Source organism: Schistocerca nitens, chromosome 4 (assembly GCF_023898315.1).
Source record: "Schistocerca nitens isolate TAMUIC-IGC-003100 chromosome 4, iqSchNite1.1, whole genome shotgun sequence".
Lineage (NCBI taxonomy): Eukaryota > Metazoa > Arthropoda > Insecta > Orthoptera > Acrididae > Schistocerca > Schistocerca nitens.
The window spans coordinates 864,083,258-864,109,044 of NC_064617.1; the positions used below are offsets into that span (position 1 = coordinate 864,083,258).

At 43.2% G+C, this 25,787-nt stretch overlaps 1 protein-coding gene across 1 annotated transcript in view; it reads left to right on the forward strand.

Moving 5' to 3' along the window:
- LOC126252621 (protein enabled homolog) overlaps positions 1-25,417 on the forward strand; it is a 149,313-nt gene extending 123,896 nt beyond the window's left edge. The window contains exon 6 of the mRNA XM_049953522.1: positions 24,890-25,417. Within this exon, the coding sequence (XP_049809479.1) occupies positions 24,890-25,417 (528 nt within the window). The remainder of the gene's footprint in view (positions 1-24,889) is intronic.
- The last annotated feature ends 370 nt before the right edge of the window (positions 25,418-25,787 follow it).

Consider the following 25,787-nt stretch of genomic DNA (forward strand, 5'->3'; position numbering starts at 1 on the left):
GAATTCAAGTGTGTTATCTCTAATAGTAGCTCTAGTTGTCATTTCGCTAGAATAAACATACATTTACAATTTGAAAAACGTAACTTTGCGTTGGGCATGTTACTTGTTTATTTTTGTGGATTGTACATATCTTCCCATTGTGTGAGCCCCTGACACAGGCAGCGTGAGGCGCACGCTTGAGTCTCAGGATGTGCGCTAGCTGTGCGCTTTATTTATTTCAAGCGTCAACTTCGCTTCGCAATTTCTCGGGATGTAATAGACGTATTGCGATGCAACTAATGCCATTATTTTTGTGATTTTACATGCTATTGATTGCATACGAAATAATACGGTGTGTCCATTTAAAAATACACAAGTTTGTGTTGAAAATAGTATTTGTTTACGTTTTAAAATTTCGCATAGTATTTTGTTTCCTGAGCCCCTGCCGTACGTTCATGCTGGTGAAAACCGTTCTTGAATATCTATTGTTGTTCCAGAGATATTTGAGGTGGCAGAGTTAGATGAGACACCCAAACGAGAGGAAGGAAATAATAATAATAATAATAATAATAATAATAATCAAGACGCATCCAACACATGGCTAAGAAAAGGCAATATATACAGTGAGACGGAAGGATTCATGATTGCAATACAGGATCAAACAATAAACACCAGATATTACAGTAAGCATATTATTAAAGATCCCAATACCACAAAAGATAAATGCAGACTTTGCAAACAACAAATAGAAACAGTAGATCACATCACAAGCGGATGTACAATACTAGCAAATACAGAATACCCCAGAAGACATGACAATGTAGCAAAAATAATACATCAACAGCTTGCCTTACAACATAAACTTATAAAACAACACGTTCCCACATACAAGTATGCACCACAAAATGTACTGGAGAATGATGAATACAAATTATACTGGAACAGAGCCATTATAACAGATAAAACAACACCACATAACAAACCTGACATCATACTCACCAATAAAAAGAAGAAATTAACACAATTAATCGAAATATCCATACCCAATACAACAAATATACAAAAGAAAACAGGAGAAAAAAATTGAAAAATACATCCAACTGGCTGAGGAAGTCAAGGACATGTGGCATCAGGATAAAGTTGACATTATACCAATTATACTATCAACTACAGGAGTCATACCACACAATATCCACCAGTACATCAATGCAATACAGCTACATCCAAATTTATATATACAACTACAGAAATCTGTAATTATTGATACATGTTCAATTACCCGAAACTTCCTAAATGCAATATAACATATACCGTACAGTTAAAAGGAAGTGACGCTTGATCAAGGTCCGCGTCACTTTCCATTTTTAACCAGACTTAACGTCTGAGAAAGTAAAGAAATAATAATAATAATAATCACAGCGACTGCATAGAAGCGACGGAAAAAACAGATGCCTATAAATATCTAGGATACAGACAAAAAATAGGAATAGATAACACAAATATTAAAGAAGAACTAAAAGAAAAATATAGACAAAGACTATCAAAAATACTGAAAACAGAATTGACAGCAAGAAACAAGACAAAAGCTATAAATACTTATGCTATACCAATATTGACCTACTCATTTGGAGTAGTGAAATGGAGTAACACAGACCTAGAAGCACTCAATACACTTACACGATCACAATGCCACAAATATAGAATACATCACATACATTCGGCAACAGAAAGATTCACATTAAGCAGAAAGGAAGGAGGAAGGGGATTTATCGATATAAAAAAACCTACATTATGGACAGGTAGACAATTTAAGAAAATTCTTTCTAGAACGAGCAGAAACTAGCAAAATACACAAAGCAATCACTCATATAAATACATCGGTTACACCACTGCAATTTCATAACCACTTCTACAACCCTTTAGATCACATAACATCAACAGATACGGAGAAAGTAAATTGGAAAAAGAAAACACTACATGGCAAGCACCCGTATCATCTAACACAGCCACACATCGATCAAGACGCATCCAACACATGGCTAAGAAAAGGCAATATATACAGTGAGACAGAAGGATTCATGATTGCAATACAGGATCAAACAATAAACACCAGGTATTACAGCAAGCATATTATTAAAGATCCCAATACCACAAAAGATAAATGCAGACTTTGTAAACAACAAATAGAAACAGTAGATCACATCACAAGCGGATGTACAATACTAGCAAATACAGAATACCCCAGAAGACATGACAATGTCGCAAAAATAATACATCAACAGCTTGCCTTACAACATAAACTTTTAAAACAACAAGTTCCTACATACAAGTATGCACCACAAAATGTACTGGAGAATGATGAATACAAATTATACTGGAACAGAACCATTATAACAGATAAAACAACGCCACATAACAAACCTGACATCATACTCACCAATAAAAAGAAGAAATTAACACAACTAATCGAAATATCCATACCCAATACAACAAATATACAGAAGAAAACAGGAGAAAAAATTGAAAAATACAGCCAACTGGCTGAGGAAGTCAAGGAGATGTGGCATCAGGATAAAGTTGACATTATACCAATTATACTATCAACTACAGGAGTCATACCACACAATATCCACCAGTACATCAATGCAATACAGCTACATCCAAACTTATATATACAACTACAGAAATCTGTAATAATTGATACATGTTCAGTTACCCGAAAGTTCCTAAATGCAATATAACATATACCGTACAGTTAAAAGGAAGTGACGCTTGATCAAGGTCCGCGTCACTTTCCATTTTTGACCAGACATAACGTCTGAGAAAAGAAAGAAATAATAATAATAATAATAATATGATTCTTGACCATTGCCCCCCACTGTGCACTGATGTCATACGGAGGTGCGCAGTACCTGGGCTTATTTCACTTTTTATGGGTCGATAACCCTGGCCGGTATGGGCATAGCTTTTATTTTTCGGCCATTGGAGTTATCCTATACGGTTATCAATTTATGTAGGCATGTCAGCTCCCTTAAGACATAAATACATAAGTTTTCCTTCATAAGAAAGTGCTTGCTGTAAGCGCATAGTCCCATTATTGTCAGTCAGTATCTGCTCGGTGTTTAGATTGCGATGCACGCGCTCGCAGCTCGACGTACGTTACCGTCCCTGCTCGCTTTTACGTGTTTAATACAGAGCGCCCGTGTCGTGCGTTCACATAGCCTTCACTGCACAAATTCGTGAAGCTCGCGTTCAGCGGCGTGATCCTTTGTGAAATCTTCGAAGTGGTGACAACTTATTTCCATATCAGCTGCCCGAGGAATGTATTTCAACTTGTCTCTTGCACTTATTCAGCGGGGACACCAGCCGTACACCCGACACCAAATCAAATGGCTCTGAGCACTATGGGACTTAACATCTGAGGTCATCAGTCCCCTAGAATTTAGAACTACTTAAACCTAACTAATCTAAGGACATCACACACATCCAAGCCCGAGGCAGGATTCGAACCTGCGACCGTAGCGGTCGCGCGGTTCCAACAAGCGCCTAGAACCTCTCGGCCACACCGGCCGGCCGACATCCGACATCCGCGCTTCTACGACACCGAGCGAGGTGGCGCAGTGGTTCGCACACTGGACTCGTGTTCGGGAGGACGACGGTTCAATCCCGCATCCGGCCATCCTGATTTAGGTTCTCCGTGATTTCCCTAAATCGCTCCAGGCAAATTCCGGGATGGTTCCTTTCAAAGGACACGGCCGACTTCCTTCCCCATCCTTCCCTAATCCGATGAGATCGATGACCTCGCTGTCTGGTCTCCTCCCCTAAAACATACCAACCCAAGCTTCTACGACGTTGTCGAGCACAGAAAATTCATGTTAAGTGTCGCGTTGCGCGTGGAGAGAGCAGGTCGTAGTTAACTTCCGCCTGCGCCGCAGCGCCGCTTGTGTCGAAGTCACTCAGTCTTGTTGGTGTATGAGTCGGAGTCACATCATAGGTGCGTAGCGGAGTTTGTTGTCGTTTTTCTCTCTTCCGCGCCATGGTGTCTGTCGAATCTTCTAAGTGTATTCCTCGTCGAGCTACTGTTCGTTTCAGTTTTGACAAGAGTACGCGTCTTGTTCATCCCGGCTCTATAGAAATTCACGATTGGTTGGCTGATGTTATCCGTGTTACACCTGATCAGGTAGATACTGCTTACTTTGATTATGATTTGTATGCATTCTTTTTGAAGTTTTATGATCCCGTTCAAGTAGAACGGCTTCTCTCTCGGGTTGGTTCTAAAGTGTTTACACATCGAGATGGTTCCGTTAGTCAAGTCCTCCTTGAAAATGCAGCACTCGAGTAAACTTCGGTTAGAATTTATAACCTTCCTCCTCAAGTGGACGATTCATTTCTTAAAACAGCTTTGCTTCCGTTTGGAGTAATACGGCATATCTGATTGGAACGCTGGTCAACACAACATCGCTTCCAGTGTTATAATGGTGTCCGGACTGTGGATATGTGCGTTAAACACTTCCTTCCCACTTAACTATTTATGGTTACCGGATCCAGGCCAAGAAAGAACCTGTTTTCTCTGTAACGAAAGCGGCCGTCTTAGATCTGATTGTCCGCGCCGTACTACTGTGTTAATGTCGTCTTATCAAAAACATCTTCCTTTTACATTAGCACACATAGTGTCTTTGCAGTCTACTGACAGTCAAACTCCAGCTTTAAGCGATGTTGGGGCAACATAACCCCCTACACCTCGCGAATTTCCACCGTTACCGGCGCGTCTCTGTGCGGCCTCTGTCCATGAGGGGACGACGGCTCCTGCAGCGCAAGTCAAACGCCGGCGGACTGAGGACGGTACAGATTTCGAGAGCGCCCCTCTCTCGTTCTTCTGATACGGCGTTGACAGAGGGCGCACCTTCTGGCGGTAACGAGTTGTCTATTGGCGTTAATTGTGATTCCAGTATTACCAGAGATGATGTAGCTGCTTCTGTTGATGTTGAAATGTGTGTTGAATCTGCGTCTCCCACTTCACCTATAGACGCGACGGTTCCCGTGAGTTCAGATGTTCCCGCAGAGACGTTGCCCGCTGGCCAGTCTTTACAGTGTTCCAGTGAAATACCACCCCTCCCCCACGCTGAGACGGTGGGGCAACGGGATTCTACGGTTTCTCATCCTGATGATCAGGTGATGCAATCCGACACCGGCACTGCATTACCTGTCTCTTCTGTATCTGATGTTGCTGTAAGTCGTTCTGAGTTGTGCTCCCCGATTTCCGATGAGTGGAGTGGAGATGGCTCCTCTACCAAATCGGAGCTTGACGTGCCCCCAACCCTTCCACATCAAGAATGTATGTTTTCACGGAGCGGTGTGAAACAGCGTTTTCAACGTGCACGTGAAGCGGCGCGTCGTAAAAAGAAAAACGTGGATTACTCGGCTTCCGGTGGGGAGGATTAGAATTATACCTTCTTTCCACCGCCTCCGGACGTTGAGGAGAGAAGGGCGTGGTGGATGCATTTTCCTTGGTGTTGCTTCATTGACCTTACATGCGCTGACGGATGCAGGCATATACATTTCTAACCCTCAATGTTAATAGGATATGTTCCCAATTACGGCTTGCTGCGTTACGCCAGCTTATTTACGATTCCCAAGCTGATATCGTGTGTTTACAAGAGGTGTTATTTGATGTGGTTTGTCTTCCTGGACACTCTATGTTTTTCAATGTCGCGCCTGAAAATTCTACCGGTATGGCTTTGCTTTATCGAGATGGAATCCCGCTGACGGACTTTGAAACGCTAGATGATGGTCGCGGTATAGGCTGTAGTTTTTATGATCTCACCTTATTTTTTCTTTACGCTCTGTCTGGATCCGGTAGTTCATCAGACCGCTCGCGGTTTTATAAGGAAGAAGTTGTTTATTTACTCCGACGGAACCCGCGCAAAGTTTTGTTGGGGAGCGATTTTAACTGCGTCGTACGTTGTGTAGATGAGACCCCCAGTTGAACATATTGTCGTGAACTTAATGATATGGTGATGTCTTTGCATCTTCAAGATACTTATGTTTGCAGATATTCTACATTGGTGCGATTTACGTTTTTTACAGTTACTTCAAGTAGCCGATTCGACCGCTTTTATTCATCTGCCTCCATATGTTTTCAGCTTCTATCGATTGATGTAATTCCTGCCAGTTTCACTGTTTCAATGACTTTTAACCATGTCCCGCAGCGGGTCCATCTTTCGCGTTCTTTATGAAAGCTAAACACACTACATCTCACGGACACCTCTCTGGAAGGCATCGTCGCAGACGTACGGTGGCGGACAATCCAGTTCCAGACGCGTTGTCCCTCAATTCTAGAATGGTGTGTTACCTTTGCTAAACCTCGGATTTGAAATACACTCAAGCGTTTTAGCGCTGAAAAAGCGGCTGAAATAAGGTGAACTGGGGAATTTTATCATGCTGTCCTTCGCGATCTTTACGATAATGCTCGTGATGCCCCCTTGAGAGTCGTAGACGTCCACCATGTGAAAGCAAAACTTCTACAACTTAAACTTAGGCAAATGGACGGTGTCCACTTGCGTTCCCAGGATGAGTTGGCCTCTCTCTATAATCTTCTACGGCTTCACAGACGATCTCAAAGGATGTGTCTTACTACCATTCGTTCTCTAGATAAGCGTGAGTGGTCCTCCCAATCTGATATCATGCATGAACTTTACCAGTAATTTTCCGAACTTTATACTGCAGTGGATTCAGACGGTCTACCTCTGTTGATTTTACCTCCCTCTTTGATAGTGTTGTTACGCCAGCTCTCCAGGAATAGTTTTTTCTCTGTTCAAATGGTTCAAATGGTTCTGAGCACTATGGGACTTAACATCTGAGGTCATCACTCCCCTAGAACTTAGAACTACTTAAACCTAACTAACCTAAGGACATCACATACATCCATGCCCGAGGCAGGATTCGAACCAACGACCGTAGCGGCCGCGCGGTTCCAGACTGAAGTGCCCAGAACCGCTCGGCCACAACGGCCGGCTTTATCTCTGTATTCCATCGCTATGATATACTTGATACCGTGGCTCGTTCTCCCTCCCACAAATCGCCTGGCTTCGATGGCCTTCCCAAAGAATTTTATATTCGATTTTGGTCCCTGATATGAGATGCGATAACTTCTATGGTGACTGAAGTATTCCACGGAGGCCTTATCCCGCCCAGCTTTATGGCTGCTAAAATTGTCCTGATCTCCAAGAAGCCGAGATATTGGCGTGTGGATCAGGTCTGCCCTATAACCCTCTTCAACTATGATTATAAAGTAGTGGCACGAGCGATAAATAGCAGTCTGTCGGTGTTGCTGGCTACCATCATCGCGAGCCATCGGAGTTGTCTTCCGGGTCATACTCTCCTGACTCCCGTTGCTGAACGTCGTGGTCTAATTTCGATTGCTTCCACCATTCCCGTGCCAAACGTTTTGCATTTCGTTGATTTTCACCATGCGTTCGACCGCGTTAATCATGGATTTCTCATGCGAGTATTGACGACTGTTGGTTTTAACGATGCTGCACGACGGTTGTTTAGCTCTCTAATTACTGGTGTTCGGGCGTCCATTGACGTAAATGGCCGTCTTATTTCCCCCATTGCGGTATGTCAGAGCGTCCTTCAAGGGAGTCCATTATCTATGTCGCTCTAAGTTCTGTTTCTGGAACCTTTATTGCGATCTATAGCTGCTCGTTTGGGTGGCTGGTCGTTGTTGGGAGAAAAGTTTACCGTTCGTGCATATGATGATGACATTATGGTTCTTCTCCGTACCCCTGATGATATACCACTGCTGAAGTAAGTTTTGGATGCCTTTTGTCGTCTTACGGGAGCGCGTGTTAATGACCAGAAATGTCGCTTAATCAATTTGCGAGGATTTGACGCTTTGAAATTCCATGGGCTTTGAAGGTCACCCGATATCGATCTTTGGTGTTATATTTGACAGTTGTCCGCTAAAGATGCTTCGATAAACTGGAAGTCTGTCACGGATAAGATGCAGGGAGTAATCATTGAACAGGTGCATCAGTCTCTCTCACTTCTTCATAAAGTCCGAGCCATGGAAACGTATGTGTTAAATAAGGCTTATTTTATTGCACAAATCTTTCCACTTCCTGCGATGATGTACCACTAGTTGCAAAGTTTAACTGGTTGGTTTATCTGGCGCAGCTCTATATTTCGCGTGCATTATGGGGCAATGGCGCGCCCCCCGTCTGCTGGGAGGTTTGGGCCTCTCTGACATTCGAGTTAAGGCTTCTGCCTTATTCATCCGTATCACCGTTTTAACATGTCTACGCCCCCCCCCCCCCCCCAGTCACAGCTCGCCTTCATGACCGTATCCGACCGGCAAGTTTAACACTTCCAGTAGATATTGGTAGAATTAGTTATAAACTAAGGCGCATTAACGAATTTTTTCTTGATGTCAGTTATTTAGGAGTAAATATCCTTTCCCAAGCGATATAACGCAGATTCGAGTGCCTTTTCCCAATATATGGTCACAGCCCACTGGACATGGCTCAGGATGCCACGTTATCGAGAGCTTTTTTCTAAGATGCTGTATCTTGTTTTTCATCGACAAGGGGTTGGATGAGTTGAAACCCCCCCCCTTTTTATGGACACTCTTGTTTGGATTTCAATGTTACATGATGTAGAAGTGACGGAGGAAAAAAGGTGTGGGCACGTTAAAATTAACGCCATATTCCTTCATATACGTTTTTCTGATTTAACCCTTTTGTTTTTCTCGAAATGACTTATTTTTTAAAAAAACCTATGAGACCGATGACCTCGCTGTCTGGTCTCCTCCCCAAAAATAACCCAACCCAAGCTTCTACGACATTGTCAAGCCCAGAAAATTCATGTTACGCGAAGTATCGTCATTTTAAATTCATCACGCGCACACCCACATAAATGGTTCAAATATATATATATATATATATATATATATATATATATATTTATTTATTTATTTATTTATTACAGTCAGAACCCGTTTTCAGTTAGAACCCGTTCTTACTAGTTAAAACTAGTTTTTACTGAGCCACTTCGTCAAAACGTATTTTGCCTAGTTAAAACTAGTTTTAACTGACTTTCGCTTTTGACCAGCAGTAAATTCTAGTTGTAACTAAGGCTATCAGCATCAACTAGTTTCAACTAGTAAGAACGCATTCTAACTAAACTAGACAGAACTTGTTTTCACTAAATTTATTTAGGGGTAAATATTAAAATTAAGAGCAAGTTCGTGGTGATTGAAATGAGAAACACCATTTTTTTATTGTGCAATGCAATATTTCTAATACATATTTTTCAAGAAACTGTGTTTTCTTTAGATCTACCACTAAAACCCTTCCTCATTATATAAAAATTAATAATAAATAATTTTTAATTCTGCAACAGCGTTACTACTGTGAAAACCTTCGAATTGTTAGGTATTCAGTTGTTAGATAATCACTTGCCCCCACAACAATCGCACATAAGCGTGTCAAATACGCTGTGCTACAATAAGCGCTAGAGGTGCGGAAAGAATTACATGCTCGGGAACAGATCTAGACGCCAAAACTCCCCACCTGTGCAGCGCTGCAGCGGCCGACAAGAGCCCGCCACTGGGCGCTTTTCGCCACAACAAGCAACACGGTCGAGGGGTTAAGCACGTGCAGATCAGCTTGTACGTATTTATCATGGCAGATCTAAATCAAGAAAGGCGATGGAAAGAAGAATTTGTGAGGATATTTACCCCTAAATAAATTTAGTGAAAACTATTTCTGTCTAGTTTAGTTAGAACGCGTTCTTACTAGTTGAAACTAGTTGATACTGATCGTTGCAACTAGAATTTACTGCTGGTCAAAAGCGAAAGTCAGTTTAAACTGGATTTAACTGCCGGCCATGTATGGAAGTGAAACACGGACGATAAATAGTTTAGGCAAGAAGAGAATAGAAGCTTTCGAAATGTGGTGCTACAGAAGAATGCTGAAGATTAGATGGGTAGACCACATAACTAATGAGGAGGTATTGAATGGAATTGGGGAGAAGAGAAATTTGTGGCACAACTTGACTAGAAGAAGGGATCGGTTGTTAGGACATGTTCTGAGGCATCAAGGGATCACCAGTTTAGTACTGGAGGGCAGCGTGGGGGGTAAAAATCGTAGAGGGAGACCAAGAGATGAATAAAGTAAGCAGATTCAGAAGGATGTAGGTTGCAGTAGGTACTGGGAGATGAAGAAGCCTGCACAGGATAGAGTACTATGGAGGGCTGCATCAAACCAGTCTTTGGACTGAAGACCACAACAACATACAACTTAGAGGATATACTGCCCTTCTTCAATATGTAAACGTTCTCAAGTCTTTTGTGGGTAAAGGCCCTTGTCTATACCCGTGTTCGCATGTGCCAATCTGTATGCTCCAGGGTAGGGGATTTTGGTAATTATGTATGGTCCGATGTATAGTAATTGCTACTTACGGTTCAATTTTCCAATTTTTGTAGATTTAGAAAGTGTCCTAAGTAACAACTTGTGTCCTATGTAAAACTGTGTTGTACGTTTCAGCTTTCTGTCGTAAATTCCTTTCCTATATTTAGCCCAGGTTTCAGGGTTGATTACTGCTTGCCGTATTTTATTATCCAGTGATAATTCCGGTATCGGTATCCATTCGTCTACCTGTTTGCAGTTGAACATCAGCTCATTTGGTGTAAATCCAGTTGATGTATGGGGAATGTTGTTAACAACTTCTATGAAAAGAGTGACATATTCAGTCCACTTGGTATGTTTACGAGGTATATAGGTCCCACAAACCTGATGAATTCCTTAAACACCCTTTCTATGGGGGACGCTTCGGGATGAAATTTGGATACTAAAATTTGTTTGATTCGGTTGGAATCTACAAACTCTTTCCATTTGCATCCCACAAAATATGAGGCATTATCTGTTGGCATGACTTCTGGATTTCCTACTCTTGCAAAATAATCCGTTTTAATTCGTCTTATAATTGAACTGGCTGTAGCTTTCTGTACAGCATACAGCTTTACTTATGTAGTGAAAATATCATAAAGGCCTACTGTATATTTTACTCCCCATTTACCTCTGGGATCCAGCCACATCTAACGGAACCCTTTCTCGAGGTTTCTTAGCCACAATGGGATGTAGTTTTATCTGTTTGGAGATGTTAGAAGCCGGCCGCGGTGGCCGTGCGGTTCTAGGCGCTCCAGTCCGGAGCCGCGCTGCTGCTACGGTCGCAGGTTCGAATCCTGCCTCGGGCATGGGTGTGTGTGATGTCCTTAGGTTAGTTAGGTTTAAGTAGTTCTAAGTTCTAGGGGACTGATGACCACAGCAGTTGAGTCCCATAGTGCTCAGAGCCATTTGAACCATTTTTTGAGATGTTAGAATGTTTTGCTTTGTGGCAAACAATATACTTTCTTATCACCTGTAGTTCTCTTCGTCTAAGGTTGGGGAAGTAACAATATTTAGCTATTTTGTCAGTGCATTTTGCAGTTCCATAATGGCCCCAAGCATTGTGTGTGTATAAGATAAAAATCATCCACATATTCCTCTGGCAAACACACGCGCTATTTCTCTAGTTCGGGAGGTTTCCTATGGAACAGAACACCTTTGTGAATAGTGAAAAACCTTTTTAATTTTTCATCGCTGTTGTGTGGAAGTTTTGATCTTACCTTACTCCAGCGTGTGTCTTCCTGCTGTATTCTCTCCATATGTTTGCAAATGTGGACATAGTATGGTCGGAGTGTTTTGTCCTCCATAACATATCTCTTCACCTTCCTACTCTGTGAAATCGTTGAATTCCTCTAAGCCTTGTGTTAGACGAGAAAAAGCATCAGCTATTATGTTTTGATTTCCTATCCGTCGGTGTAGCAATTTACAAGTTAACAAAAACGATAGCGTCTGATGGTCACAGTACACTTTTGTGTGTTTACCCCAAAGGAAATATTGAAGCTGTTTAAAGGACCAGATTACAGCCTAACCATATAACTCCGTGACTGAATATGAACGTTCAGCTTCGGATAAAGTGCGATTGGCGAAGCTAATTACTTTAGGGATGAAATTTCCCTCTTCTTCTACCATTTGAAAAAGGCATGCACCTAGACCGTGAGAAGACGCGTCGGTGCATAAACAAAAATCTTTCTTCATGTTTGGTTGGGATAAAATATTAGCATTTACTAGGGCTCGCTTGATGCTTTCGAAATCGGTTTGACATTGCTTGCCCCATACAAAAGATCTGTTTTTCCGGAGAAGACTGGGTAGAGAAGCACTGTTCATAAGTTGGTTAGGGATGAATTTCCTGAAAAATGACCCTAGGCCTAAGAACGCCTTTAATTGTCTCTTGTTTTGAGGTACAGGGTAGTTCCTGATGGCATCAAGTTTTTTAGGATCTGGCAGTATGCCTTCCGAAGAAATTACGTGTCCTAAAAGTTTTACCTTTTCTTGTCCGAAATTAGGTTTCTTGAGATTTGCTGTTACTCCATATTAGGAAAAACGGCTGAATACTTGTTCAATTAATCCTAAATGTTCTACCCAATTGGATGTAGCGACTAAAAGGTCGTCCACGTATACTATTACGTTACTCAAAAGTTCGGACTCCAGCACTCTGTCAAGTGCAGAGATAAATACACCTGCACTTACGTTCAATCCAAACGGTAATACTTGAAATTCGAAGCTCCTGCCCCCACACACTAAGGCGGTATACTCCCGACTTTCTTCATGTAGTTTTATTTGCCAATATGAAGACTGGAGAACGATTATAGTAAGGAATTTAACATTGTGGAATTTCATAAGCTGTTCCTCTAAATTGTCTGGACGTGTTCGGACTGGTGCGGTAATCTTATTAATGTTACGTGCGTCGAGGACCAAGCGCACACTGCCATCTGGCTTACTAACAGCCAAAATAGCACTACAATAAGGGGAAAATGATGGTTGTATTATGTCCCGTTCAAGCATCCTGTTAACCTTTTCTTATTGCTTCCCTCTTTGTCCATGGCATAGGGTATGAGGTAGAACCAAAAGTTTCATGAGGATACACTTCCATTTTGTACACGAAATCCTTAATAATACCTAGTCTTTTTTCAAATACATGTACATAAGCAAGTATCATTTCACTGAGTTCCGCTTGCTGTTCTTTAGACAAGCACTTTGATTCACTTACCTTTGTGCTTATTGCGTCGACGTTTATTTCTTCTGCTGACGACTGTTCGTTACTGTATGTGTTGACAAACATAACTATGGGATTTACCGACTGAACTTCAAAATCGTGAGTAACTTCAGTTTTACATCTATTACTACTACCCCTGATTAGGTCTATTACAAATAATTGGTTATTTATAGTGAAATGTCATTGGCCTTTTCCTATATCAAATTATATTTGGTATTTTCTAAACGTATCCACACCGATTAAACAATCACCTATTAATTTCTCTACCATCAAAAATTGCATCGTACAGAAAACTGTCCAAATTGTGTGGGAATTAAGACTTGTATCTTGACTCAATTGGATTTCTGACCAGTGGATATTTGTACCTTGCAATTTTGCACTGGCAGTGTGGGTATACATCGACGTTTCTTCAATTCTTGAAAGATTCCCTGTGACATAAATTAGTCGTAGCACCTCTGTCAGGCACAATGGGTACATCAAGGTCAACTATTTTGGCTTTAATCGTAGCTTGTACCTTGTTCTCTGTCAAGTTTTTCTGCTTACCCCCATTACCTTGATACAGATCATCTCTCACATCATTACCATGATCGTATCTGATAAAGAAAGTCTTGATCAAGCTCGTGTCCCCACTCCCCTTCAAGGTCACGAAAACAGAGAACCATCTGCCTCTAAACTTACATGCATCTGCGTTAAAGGATAACAGAGAGTGGGTGGGGTGATCAATTGAGATGGTGCTATAACGAGGTATGATACAACGGCAGACTGATAATGCACTGTAGAGGGGGAGGGAGATGTTGGTTCAGGTCATTTGACTGTTTTTTTTTTTTTTGGCTATTCTGTCAGGATGCATCAGTCACATGACATAGCCTGCATTGGCTCGTATACAGCCATGTGTTCTGTATTTGACTTAGAGCACTGTCTACTTGAGATCGTTAACAGCAAACCTCTCCATCATCAGAGGACTTCCATCTCATGTGTGATGAAACGTGACCATCCTGTTTCGACACATTCCTCTAAAGAAACAAGATTTACGTGAGTTTCTCCATTCCTTTGTCGTATCTTGGGTATAAAATTGAGACTTTAGTTTCATAACTAAGATGATTCTAAGTTATCGATAGATATTTGTAAGACACTGCAATCCGCATGTATACATCTGCTTGACAGATGTTCTGTTTACATAGTTAGTGGCGGCATGATGTGTATTTTCACATGATGGATGTCGGCTGCTATGCGTTTATATGTTTCCTACTAAGAGGTATTCTCTGCTACTAATGATAATTTTGTATAGGACTGAGGCGAGCATAGTATAATTTCAGAACGGTGATCGGATGTGAACAGTGGACACTATACGTCTCTGGAAAGCAACATTGTGCACGTATGACACAGAATTGATTTTTTAAGGACATAGTTTTTTCATTTTACAGTTTGTTACCATAGTTTATCGTAGAGAAGCCTGCATGAAGGATGTATGTCACGCACTGGAAATATATTTCTTACATTGCAATGTTAACAGCGCTGCATTCCACATGGCTGACAGGTCAGAAACTGGAGCCATCTAACATTATAGCGTGTTTTAAGTGCAGAACCGTGTAGCCTTAGGAGTGTGTGTGTTTATGTTCCCTCTTACCAATACCCTCCTGGTACTGATTTCAGACACTAGAACAATACATTAAAATTGATAACGTAGTTGTTTTACATAAAATGTAAACTCCATCCCTCTGGAGCTCCATCATGCACTAAAATCACCCATTTCTTGTTCTTCTTAATCGTCTGCTACTACATCACAACACTTTCAAATCTACTACAAACACCAATAAGGGGTGCTAACCTCCTCGACATGGGCGCGTCTGGAGAAATCTTGTGCACCTGGATGGGTGAGGACTCGGCAAGCTCCATTTATTCACGAGTTTGGAATGTAGCGGTCTACTTCTGGTCAGCTGCAGATTAAATCGGTAACGGCGCAGCAGAGCTGGTTGGTCAAACGAAGACAGTGCAAGGGTGTCTTTCAGTCTCTAATTTTACCCCAAGACTGCGAGAATGCTCTATGACTCCCATCCACATAGAGATAGATCACAAAATGAAACACTATGCTACAGGTGCTAGAAATATGTAGAGCCGAGTCTGGTATACTTTGATGATGTATGTGTTCGAGAATTAACAATGAATGGACATACTGCACAGTCATCTATCTACATTCGCAATGATACTCGCAGAGTAGAGAACGGGCTATTTAACTATGATACTGAAATTGGGAAAAATGCTGTCACACCATTGGTCGGTGTTGGAATTACTGTAAAATTGCTAAAATTGTTTGCAATATCAAGTGTGATGCTTATTATTACAGTACATCGATGGTGCCTTTTCCATCCAATCCGTCCACCGGTATGCTGTTGGTTAGCACATAATGATTGACTGACATCGCTTGTATGAGTTGGAGTTAGAGTTTTGATGGAGTGGCTACACCTTCTGGGGATGGCTAGCATCAAAACAGTGATCCCGTGCATGACTGCAATATGAGGAATCACTCGAAATGGAACGCAGAGCCATCAGCTATTCCGTCACTGTGACAGATGAGTTTAAATGTAGAGGTCGTCAATCACCTTCGGACAGCAGTTTGGAAACTTTCCACAACGCCGCCAAACTCTTCCAGTTTCCTTTTGTTGTAACTGTCTTTTATTTAAAATCATCCAGTGTGTGTGTGGTGTGTGATGGCAGCAGCAGAAACAACATGACTTATACTATGCGACGTCTAGTTTTCTGTGAGAAGCAATGGATCAGAACATGTTAATGTCAGTTTAGAACCTGACACAGACCTCGAAGTCATGGAGGAAAAACAAAATGTATGGCAGTGTACAAAGTGTATTACAGCAGAAAAAAAACAATGTTTCAAACATGCACCGGGTCACAGGGAGGGTCTCTTTGACTTATAGTTTGCGGGATACGGTCATCCTCCTAGAGTACAAGCGATGCACCTTTACACTGGTCCGTGCAATGGATCAATAGCTGCATGTTTAATAGGATCGTCACATGTGTTCAATGCCGGCATGCAGACGGTACTTAGTTTAGATGTATAGGAGGAGAGACATGTGGTAAAAGTCTTATCGAGCTCTCTATCGGATGAAGTTGGTGGAGCTTTTATACTTCATAATTTTTCTCTGTTGGCTGGTACAGAATAAAGAACATAGCATGTTGGGGTGATAGACGTGAATGGCCCTGAGGGACGCAGATCTGTGGAACTTGTATGTAGTTTGGCGATGCACCACAATGCAGCATCAAAATCCTCATCCTTCTCCCAGTTCCCGTTTCCATCGAATTGTCAAAACACAGTTTTGTCGCAGTAACTCAGCTTAGCTTGTTTATACATGGGTTGCAGAATGTCGTAGATATAGCTTTCTCTGACTTCCACTCAGTTCTGATTTACATTGGAACGATCACATGCGCAAAGCTGCAGGGATGGTTGTGCAGAGACTGAGGGGCAGTTGCAAGATGCATAGGGACTACCTAAAACCACGTTGGAATTTTACTGTAACAGATAGGTTCAAGAAAGGTGAGACGTTTCGAGATATGAGAGTGCCAGAAATATAATTCAATAATGGCTGTAATTATGAAAAGACTTCTCTATAGGATCCATCGAAGGTATGTGGTTGAATGGAAAGACTTGATTCCAAATCTCAGACAGCATTTCTACCAAAAGCGTAGCACTAGAGATCTGAAAAGCTAGTGTTCATTTGTTACGCCTCAATCAGCACACCATCTACTACTGTTTGTGATCCTTCTCAATAAACCATCGCCTATAACCCAGTCGATGTATCACTTAACCTCCAACATGGCATTGAGACAGAATGCGTTACAAATAATGGGGGAATATCTAGCGGCGGCGGCGTGAGGGAGTTGCAAATATCAGTTTCATACCATGCTCCTTAGCCGAATCACTTTCAAAATTTGGTTATTTTATTACGAGGTTGCACTGTCAGTGACATGTAACCGCGCTCCGGCGATCACCATCTATATTCAATGTCACGGTATTTGTCTGGAAAAAACCACTTCATTCAGATCTAATACCATATGTAGATTTATAAAGACAGTATAGCTTTTAACATGGATCCTTGTATGTCCCTGTAGAACCAAGACAGCTTGTGATGATAATATGGTTGTGTTTTTTAACATCTGGTGGTTTGTAAGACGATTACGCCTCTCTTTCTAAGATACAGTGGCACCACTCACAAGAAAACATATGAGACATGACTATCGAAGGCTGATTTTCGGTCAGTATTATTTCGTATCGCTGGCAATCAGTTATTGGCGAAGTATTGTACTTTGTAGTAGAAGGTGCGTGATAGGTTCACTGTGAGCATCAGGCTTATAAAGTATGTGTGTGTGTTCCAACATGTGCAAAGGAAAGGACTATGTCGAGTTGTAAGGAAGGTATGGATTTGACGTGGAATACTGTGATAGCAAAGGGAAGAGTATGTCAAGTCATGAGAATGGTATTGATATTTCTATTTCCAGAGCTACAGCCCTCAGCAGGGTGTATTTGCGATACTTCGCTCATTGTTGCATATTGTCTAATTGAGACCTCGATCATAATATTTAATTGTAAGTACAGGGATAAAATATATATGAGGCCGGTTTTTTTCCTGGGATGATGATTCTGCCTATGTGTTCTTGGTGTGCAGCGCCGCTGACCTGTGGCGGGAATGATTCACATTTCTGGCTAACGATAGGAGCGGCCCGACTGGAAAGGTCTGTTGTGATGCAGGAATGTAGCTGACTTAACTGTGTCGTCCTCTAGACGGCCGAATAGCGAAGTAATATTTAGTATTTGTTTGGTAGCTTTCGTGATCACATGGAAATTTGAAAAAATTCAATATGGACATCTGTTTAGCTGGACCGCTATTCCCTCCCTTGTAAATTGTTCGGTTGTCTGCTTCTGCACATTTCGCGCCTTTATTTAGTTGAGGGAACATCGATTGTGGTGTGTGCATCTAGCAGGTGAAAGACAGGTGGAAGACACATTTGCTGGTTCTATAGACGTGAGGAGCACCTTAGTTGACTTTGTAAATTATAGGGATGATTTGGATTCTGTTACATTACCGACATCGATATTTGCGAGTGGAAATATCAATTTCCTCTATTTTTTCGAGTTCACACATAAAGGTCTTTGCAGATGGGATAAGTTTCTAGTTACTCAGTGGTTCACAGCACGCTCCACATCGCTGAAGTTTCGGGTTTGTATAGAAATAATTTGCAGTCTATATCTTCGGAATTATGTTGTGCGAGCAACAGAGATCAGTTCCATGCTCTAATATTCAATCTTCGGTTCTCAGTGGCAGAGCACTGTAATTGAGTCCTACGGTGTATGTCCTTATGCTGTCTGCCTCCGCGGTATTATGTACGAGTATCTGACAGTCGATAGCTATATGCATGATGCAAAAGGGGCGATTTTGTATGGCGCAGGATATGAATTGTATGTTTACTACATCGACTCAGTATGCAATGATATACTGTCGAGTTGGAGATCGGTTTCACACTCTAATATTCAAGCTTCCGTCCTCAGTGCAGAGCAGTGTAATTCAGTAAGACTCTTTGCATATTTGACGATCTGTATGCCACTTTTGCAGGGTTTAACTGTCAGTGCAATATGGCGATCTGTACAAAATAATTTTGCCGCTGAAAGCCTCGTCTGCAGAAAACAATGGCGGATGTTACTCCCACACCGGCAGCAGCAGCAGTTTGATGGGTAAATATAGTGATGAACAGGCTGCCCATTAGGACTGCTAGGAAGAATGCATTGGGTGTTATTTGGGCTATTTTCGTAAACACGTCGTGTTAGGACAAGAAGAGAAGAGGAGTTAGTGGCACAACTTGACTAGGAGAAGGAATCGGTTGGTAGGACATGTTCTGAGGCATCAAGGGATCACCAATTTAGTATTGGAGGGCAGCGTGGAGGGTAAAAATCGTAGAGGGAGACCAAGAGATGAATACACTAAGCAGATTCAGAAGGATGTAGGTTGCAGTAGGTACTGGAGGATGAAGAAGCTTGCACAGGATAGAGTAGCATGGAGAGCTGCATCAAACCAGTCCTGGGACTGAAGACCACAACCACAACATGACAAATGTCGTGTAATACCTCCTAATATCGTGTCGGACCTCATTTACCAAGTGTAGTGCAACGGTTCGATGTGACATGGACTTGACATATCGTTGGAAATCCCCTGTAGAAATACTGAGCCATGTTGCCTTTATAGCTGTCCACAATTGCGAAAGTGTTGCCATTGCAGGACTTTGTCCACGAAGTTTATATCCTAATTGCTGGCGATCTGGGCGGCCAAATCATGCGCTCGTGTTGTCCAGAATGTTCTTCAAACCAGTCGTGAACAATAATTGTGGCCTGGTGACATGCCGCTTTGTCACTCAAAAAAATACCATCGTAGTTTGGGAGCATGAAGTCCATCAATAGCTGCGAATGGTCTCCAAGTAGTCGAACATAACGATTTCCAGTCAATGACCGGTTCAGTTGGACCACACGACCCAGTCCTTTTCACTTAAACACAGCTCACACCGGTGTAGAACCACCACCAGCTTGTACTGTGCCTTACTGACAACTTGAGTCCATGGCTTTGTGGGGTCTGCACCCTACTACCATCTCCTCTTACCAATTGAAATCGGGACTCATTTGACCAGGCCATGGTTTTCCAGTCGTGTAGGATCATACCGGTATGGTCCGAAGCCAGGAGGGGTGCTAAAGGCGATGTCATAGTGTCAGCGAAGGCACTCGCATCGGTCGTGTGCTGCCACAGCTGATTAAGCCCACTGTCCTAACAGATACGTTCGTCGTATGTCCCACATTGATTTCTACTGATATTTCACGTAGTGTAGCTTGCCTGTGTGCACTGACAATTCAATGCAAACACCGCCGTCGGTCACTGCATTTCTGAGGTGAAAGGCACTGTCTGAAATTTAGTATTCTCGTCACAGTCCTGACACTATTGATCTCGGAATATTCAATTCACCAACGATTTCCGAAATTCAGTGTGCCATGCATCTAACTCCAGTTATCATTCCACATCCAGAGCGTGTTAATTCCTGTTGTGCGGCCATAATCCTTCAGAAACCGTGTCATATGAATCACCTGAGTGCAGATGACAGCTCCGCCAACGCACTGGCCTTTTACACTGATGAGCCAAAACATTATGACCACCTGCTTAATAGCTTGTCTGTCCGTCTTTGGAACGAAATACATCACTGATTTTGTGTATCAAGGATCCGACAGTTTGTTGGTTGGTTTGTGGAGGGTTGTGGCATTAGATGTCTACGCACAGGTCACTTAATTCGCGTAAATAACGGGCGGTTAATTTGCTTACGCGGTGATGGTGCTGGATAGTGAGCCAGACGGGTTCCACAGGAGTTACATCAAGCGAATCTGGACGACGAGACATCAACCCGGGTTCGATTCCCGGCGGGGTCAGGGATTTTCTCTGCCTCGTGATGGCTGGGTGTTGTGTGCTGTCCTTAGGTTAGTTAGGTTTAAGTAGTTCTAAGTTCTAGGGGACTGATGACCATAGATGTTAAGTCCCATAGTGCTCAGAGCCATTTTTTTTCAATGCAATGTCCCTCAAATCACTGACAGTTATACTGCTGAAAGATGACATTACCTTTGGGGAAGTGATCAAGCATGAAGGGATGCTCGTGGGCCGGCCGGTGGGGCCGAGCGGTTCAAGGCGCTTCAGTCAGTCGCAGGTTCGAATCCTGCCTCCGGCATGGATGTGTGTGATGTCCTTAGATTAGTTAGGTTTAAGTAGTTCTAAGTTCTAGGGGACTGATGACCTCAGATGTTAAGTCCCATAGTGCTCAGAGCCATTTTGAACCATTTTTTGATGCTCGTGGTTTGCAGCTGTCAGCATGTCGTCGATTACTTCCACAGGTCCCATGCAAGGGCTGGAGAATGTCTTCCATGGCATAATATTGCTCCCACCAGCCCGTGTCCATTGCGTGCTGCACCTTTCGAGCGCCCTTTTATCTCGATGACGGCGTCTGTGGAGACGATTAACGATCTAGTGTAGCCAAAATGTGATTCACCTGAACAGCTGACATGTTTTCATTGATCGACGGTCGAATCTCGATGGTCCGGTGGCCACTGCAATCGTAACTGACGATGTCGTTGGGTCAACATGTGATCACATTGGGATGTCCTGCTGTGGGGCTCCATGTTGAACAATGTACGATGAACAGTGTGCTCCAAAACACGTGGCAAGCACCAGCATTGTGCTCTTTCGGCAGAGATGTCACACATCACCGTCAGTCCCACATTATACAGCAGACATGCCTCCGAACCCCACACTCTGTAAAGAGTCGTGGACATTCAACCGTTTAGTGCCTAGTCGGAACTGCACTGTCCTTCTACCTCTTTCTGTAGATGCTCACGGCAGTATCATGTGAAGATTCGGCCAGCTTCGGCAGTTTCGAGATACTCATTCACAGGCTGTGCATAATAATAATCTGCCCTTTGTCAAAGTTGCTTATCTCAATGGATTTTCCCATTTGCGACCCATATCTTCGTTAGATAGGTCTCTCATCTGTCTGCTCCATGTACATACTTTAGTTACTGCGTCACATGCCCGCAACACCACCAGGTGGCATCCAACGTTGATGTGGGCAGCGGTCATAATGTTTTGGCTTATCAGTGTATACCTTGCATGCATGATATTACCGTCATCTGCATATGGACATAATTTTTTTCATTATTTTGAATTACTAAAATAATTTATGCACATTAATAACTTATCAGGGAGAAATAGAATGTGTACTTTGTTGTACAAGGGTCCTTCAGTAAGTAATACCCCATTTTTTTTCTCGGAACATATTTATTGATAAGAGTCAGAATTTGGTGACAATATATATCAACATGATCAACATGTCTTGCCCATGTCCTGTTTTTCTACGTAGTCTCCATCACGTTCTGTGATCGTACGCCAATGCAGTGGAAAAACATTTATTCCCTGCCAGTAAAAGCTCTTGTCCTGTAGGCATAGCCATGTTTTCACTGCGTGATTGACACTCTCGTCATCTTCAAAGTGTGTTCACTGTAGAAACTCTTTAAGCTCCAGCAATTCAGATGGAATGGCCTTTCTTTGAATCTTGTCGTCCGCTGTGAGCATTCATGGAACCCATCGTGAGCACCTCTTTGAATATCCGTGAGTCTCGATCACTGCAGACGCACTTCCGATGCTGACCAACAACTGTACGGCCAATTGTCGAGTTGTGATACGCCGGTCGGCACGAATAATGGCATCCACACGATTCAGCATGTCTGGAGCAGTGGCTGTGACAGGACGTCCCGAGCGTGGCTGATCATGGAGTTCTGTTTCTGCATTTCCTGAAGCTGTAACTTTCTTTACCCATCGCCCAACTTTACTCCTATCAGCTGCAGCGTCGCCATACACTGCACACAAACGTTTATGGATGTTCACCACGGTATCTTTTTCTGCACACAAGAATTCAATAACAGCACGTTACCTGTAATATGTGTCGTATGTAGACGCCATTTTGACGCTGTATTACAGCTATGCCATCTGCCGGTGCACAGAACAAACATCAAATGTAAAACATCAACAAGGACATTTGTCTAAATATATTAACTACTTCAAAAAAAAAATGTGGGCATTACTTATTGAACGACCCCTGTACATTGTACTAAAATTCTGTAACTATCATAAATAATAAGAGGTAATTTGCTATTACTTTCAATAGTTTTAGAAAGTTTATACAATTTGTAATTTTCTGCAATGATACATCTCTTCTGTTGTGTACAGTATTTTCCATTTACATAACTAACTTATTTCAAGATCATAAATAATAAGAGGTAATTTGCTATTACAGTAGGGCGTCGATTATCCGAAGTAATTGGGGGAGATGGGTATTCGGAAAACTGGTTTGTTTGGATAATCGAACTGTACATGTTTATTTGCCAAAAAGAAGTACTGTACAGTAAATTTATTCATAAAAGCAGGCATCTCTTTATGTATTACAAAGTAACACACAAAGACAACTTCTTGGGGGCGCGCAATCGTCCAAACTGCTCGGAGCGGCACGCCTCAACTCTAAGCTGGCGCAGCTGTTGCTGTGAACAGCTTTGATACTGCGGCTACTTCTACTGCCAGTGCCAAGCCGACAGAAGTGTGCTGATTGTTGAAACACAGCGACTTCCGGCTTGGCCGGTCAGCAGCGCCTTGTGAAGGCCCCATTAAAAGCAATGTTCCGCCAGCGGTGGCCCAGTGCGGCGACTACTGTGGGAAACTTGGCTTGGGAGTGAGGGGGATGATGGACGGTAGGGTGGGGGAGTGACAGGTGCGAGCGAGCACACAGTTCGGTTAAGCGGTCGTTCGGTTGACCGACGTTCGGATAATCGACGCTCTACTGTACTTTCAATAGTTTTAGAAAGTTTATACAATTTGTAATTTTCTGCAATGATACATCTCTTCTGTTGTGTACAGTATTTTCCATTTACATAACTTATTTCAGGGATATTTTTTATTAACCCTGCTTTTCTAAATATCGTAGGAAAAAATTACAAAAAAGTATTCATCCGGGGGGGGGGGGGGGGGGGGAAGGAGGGAATAGCTTTGGCAGTTCCGCCACGGGCGCAGGATGACCTCAGTATGCCTCTGATCGCCACTGCAATCTGTCAGTCACAAAGTCATTTTATTCCAGGTATATATATTGGCCACGACATCTTGGTAGATGATTGTTGCAGTGTCTGTGTGTTTATGGGTTCCATTTTTTCATATGACTTGTCAAGCCAATGGCAGCACGGCATCTCTTGCCGCAATTGTCACAAATGTATCTGGCTGCTGAGTCAGGAGCAGTGGTAGCACTGCGAAGCTTTTTCTGCCTTAATCTGTCTAACAAGCCTTCATCATGCTTCGACATTCCAGATGATATATCATCACGCCACTCTGGTCTCATGCTAGCCCGTGCCTCCCATCTGTTTGTGTCGATTCCAAAGCTCTCCATATCTCGTTTACACGAGTACTTGAACATCAATACAGGACGTCCCACAGGTCTTTTGGCTATAGAGATCTCTCCAAGCATCAGCTCACGTGGTAATCTGTCAGGATCCATACGGTGGACATGTTCCAGCCAGCGGAGTCGTCTCTGCTTCAAGATAGCTGAAATACTGTTGCAGTTAGTTTTAGATAGCACTGATTCGTTGGTCATTCGGTCCTTCCACGTTACTCCGAGGATGGATCTCAGGCACCGCACGTGGAAAGCATTAAGGCGACGTTCTTGTTTGGCATAGGTAGTCCATGTTTCCGATGCATACAAAAGGATGCTGAGGACGCAAGTTTGATATAGAAGAATTTTGGTGGTCAAAGAGAGTTTTTTGTTTTTCCAAACACGTGTAGAGAGTTTGCCAAAAGTTGTCGCAGCTCTTCCAATGCGAGCATCAATTTCCTTGTCAACAGACATGTTTGATTCTATAGTAGATCCAAGATAGCAGAAGTTGTCTACGACTTGCAGAGTAGTGCCATCTAGTGTGATATTCGGCTTTGTGTTAGTACCTTGAACCATAATTACGGCCTTACTGCTGTTTACACTCATCGAGAATAGGTGGCACGCGTGACTAAATCTTGATACTAGCTCTTGCAGCTCTTCTGCGGAGTTCGCAACAATTGCAGCATCATCAGCATACAGGTATACATGTTCTTTTCCGCAAGCTGTGTTAATGGTCTGTGTGTCCCGTGCGCAGCTGTTCTACGGCGAAGTGCCGGTGAAGGTGATTCCCCCGCCTGAGGAAGAAGTTGTGGAGGGTGAAGATGGGGAAGGGGGCGAGGCGGCAGAATCGCCGTCGCAGCCGCAGCCGCAGCCGAAGCAGAAGGCCCCGGCGCCACCCCCGCCGCCACCCCCGCCGCCCAAGGGGAAGCCCAAGTCGAAGTCGGTGGCCGCGCCGCCGCCGCCGCCCGACGTGCCGGAGGAGGAGCTCGAGAGGTGTCCGCCCCCGGAGCTGGTCGAAGCGCTGGCCGAGGGCAAGACCATCGTGCACTACGCCGAGGCGCTGTCGCCCGCCGTCGAGGAGGGGCAGCTGCCGCCGCCGCCCGAGGACATCGTCAAGAAGGTGGCGCGCGCCGTCTACGGCTGCGAGGCGCCCGCCGAGGGGCACGCTCAGCAGATAGACCCCGAGAGGTACGGCGGCTCCGTGCAGGCCTGCGCCAGAACCGAGCACCCAAGTGGATCGCCCACTTCTCTCATCTCTCCTGCATACACTGCTGCCCATTAAAACTACACTACTGGCCATTAAAATTGCTACACTACGAAGTTGACGTGCTACAGGCGTGAAATTTAACCGACAGGAAGAAGATGCTGTGATATGCAAATGATTAGCTTTTCAGAGTATTCACACAAGGTTGGCGCCGGTGGCGACACCTACAACGTGCTGACATGAGGAAAGTTTCTAACCGATTTCTGATATACAAACAGCAGTTGACCAGCGTTGCCTGATGAGACGTTGTTGTGATGCCTCGTGTAAGGAGGAGAAATGCGTACCATCACGTTTCCGACTTTGATAAAGGTCGTGATTGTAGCCTGTCGCGATTGCGGTTTATCGCATCGCGACATTGCTGCTCGCGTTGGTCGAGATCCAATGACTG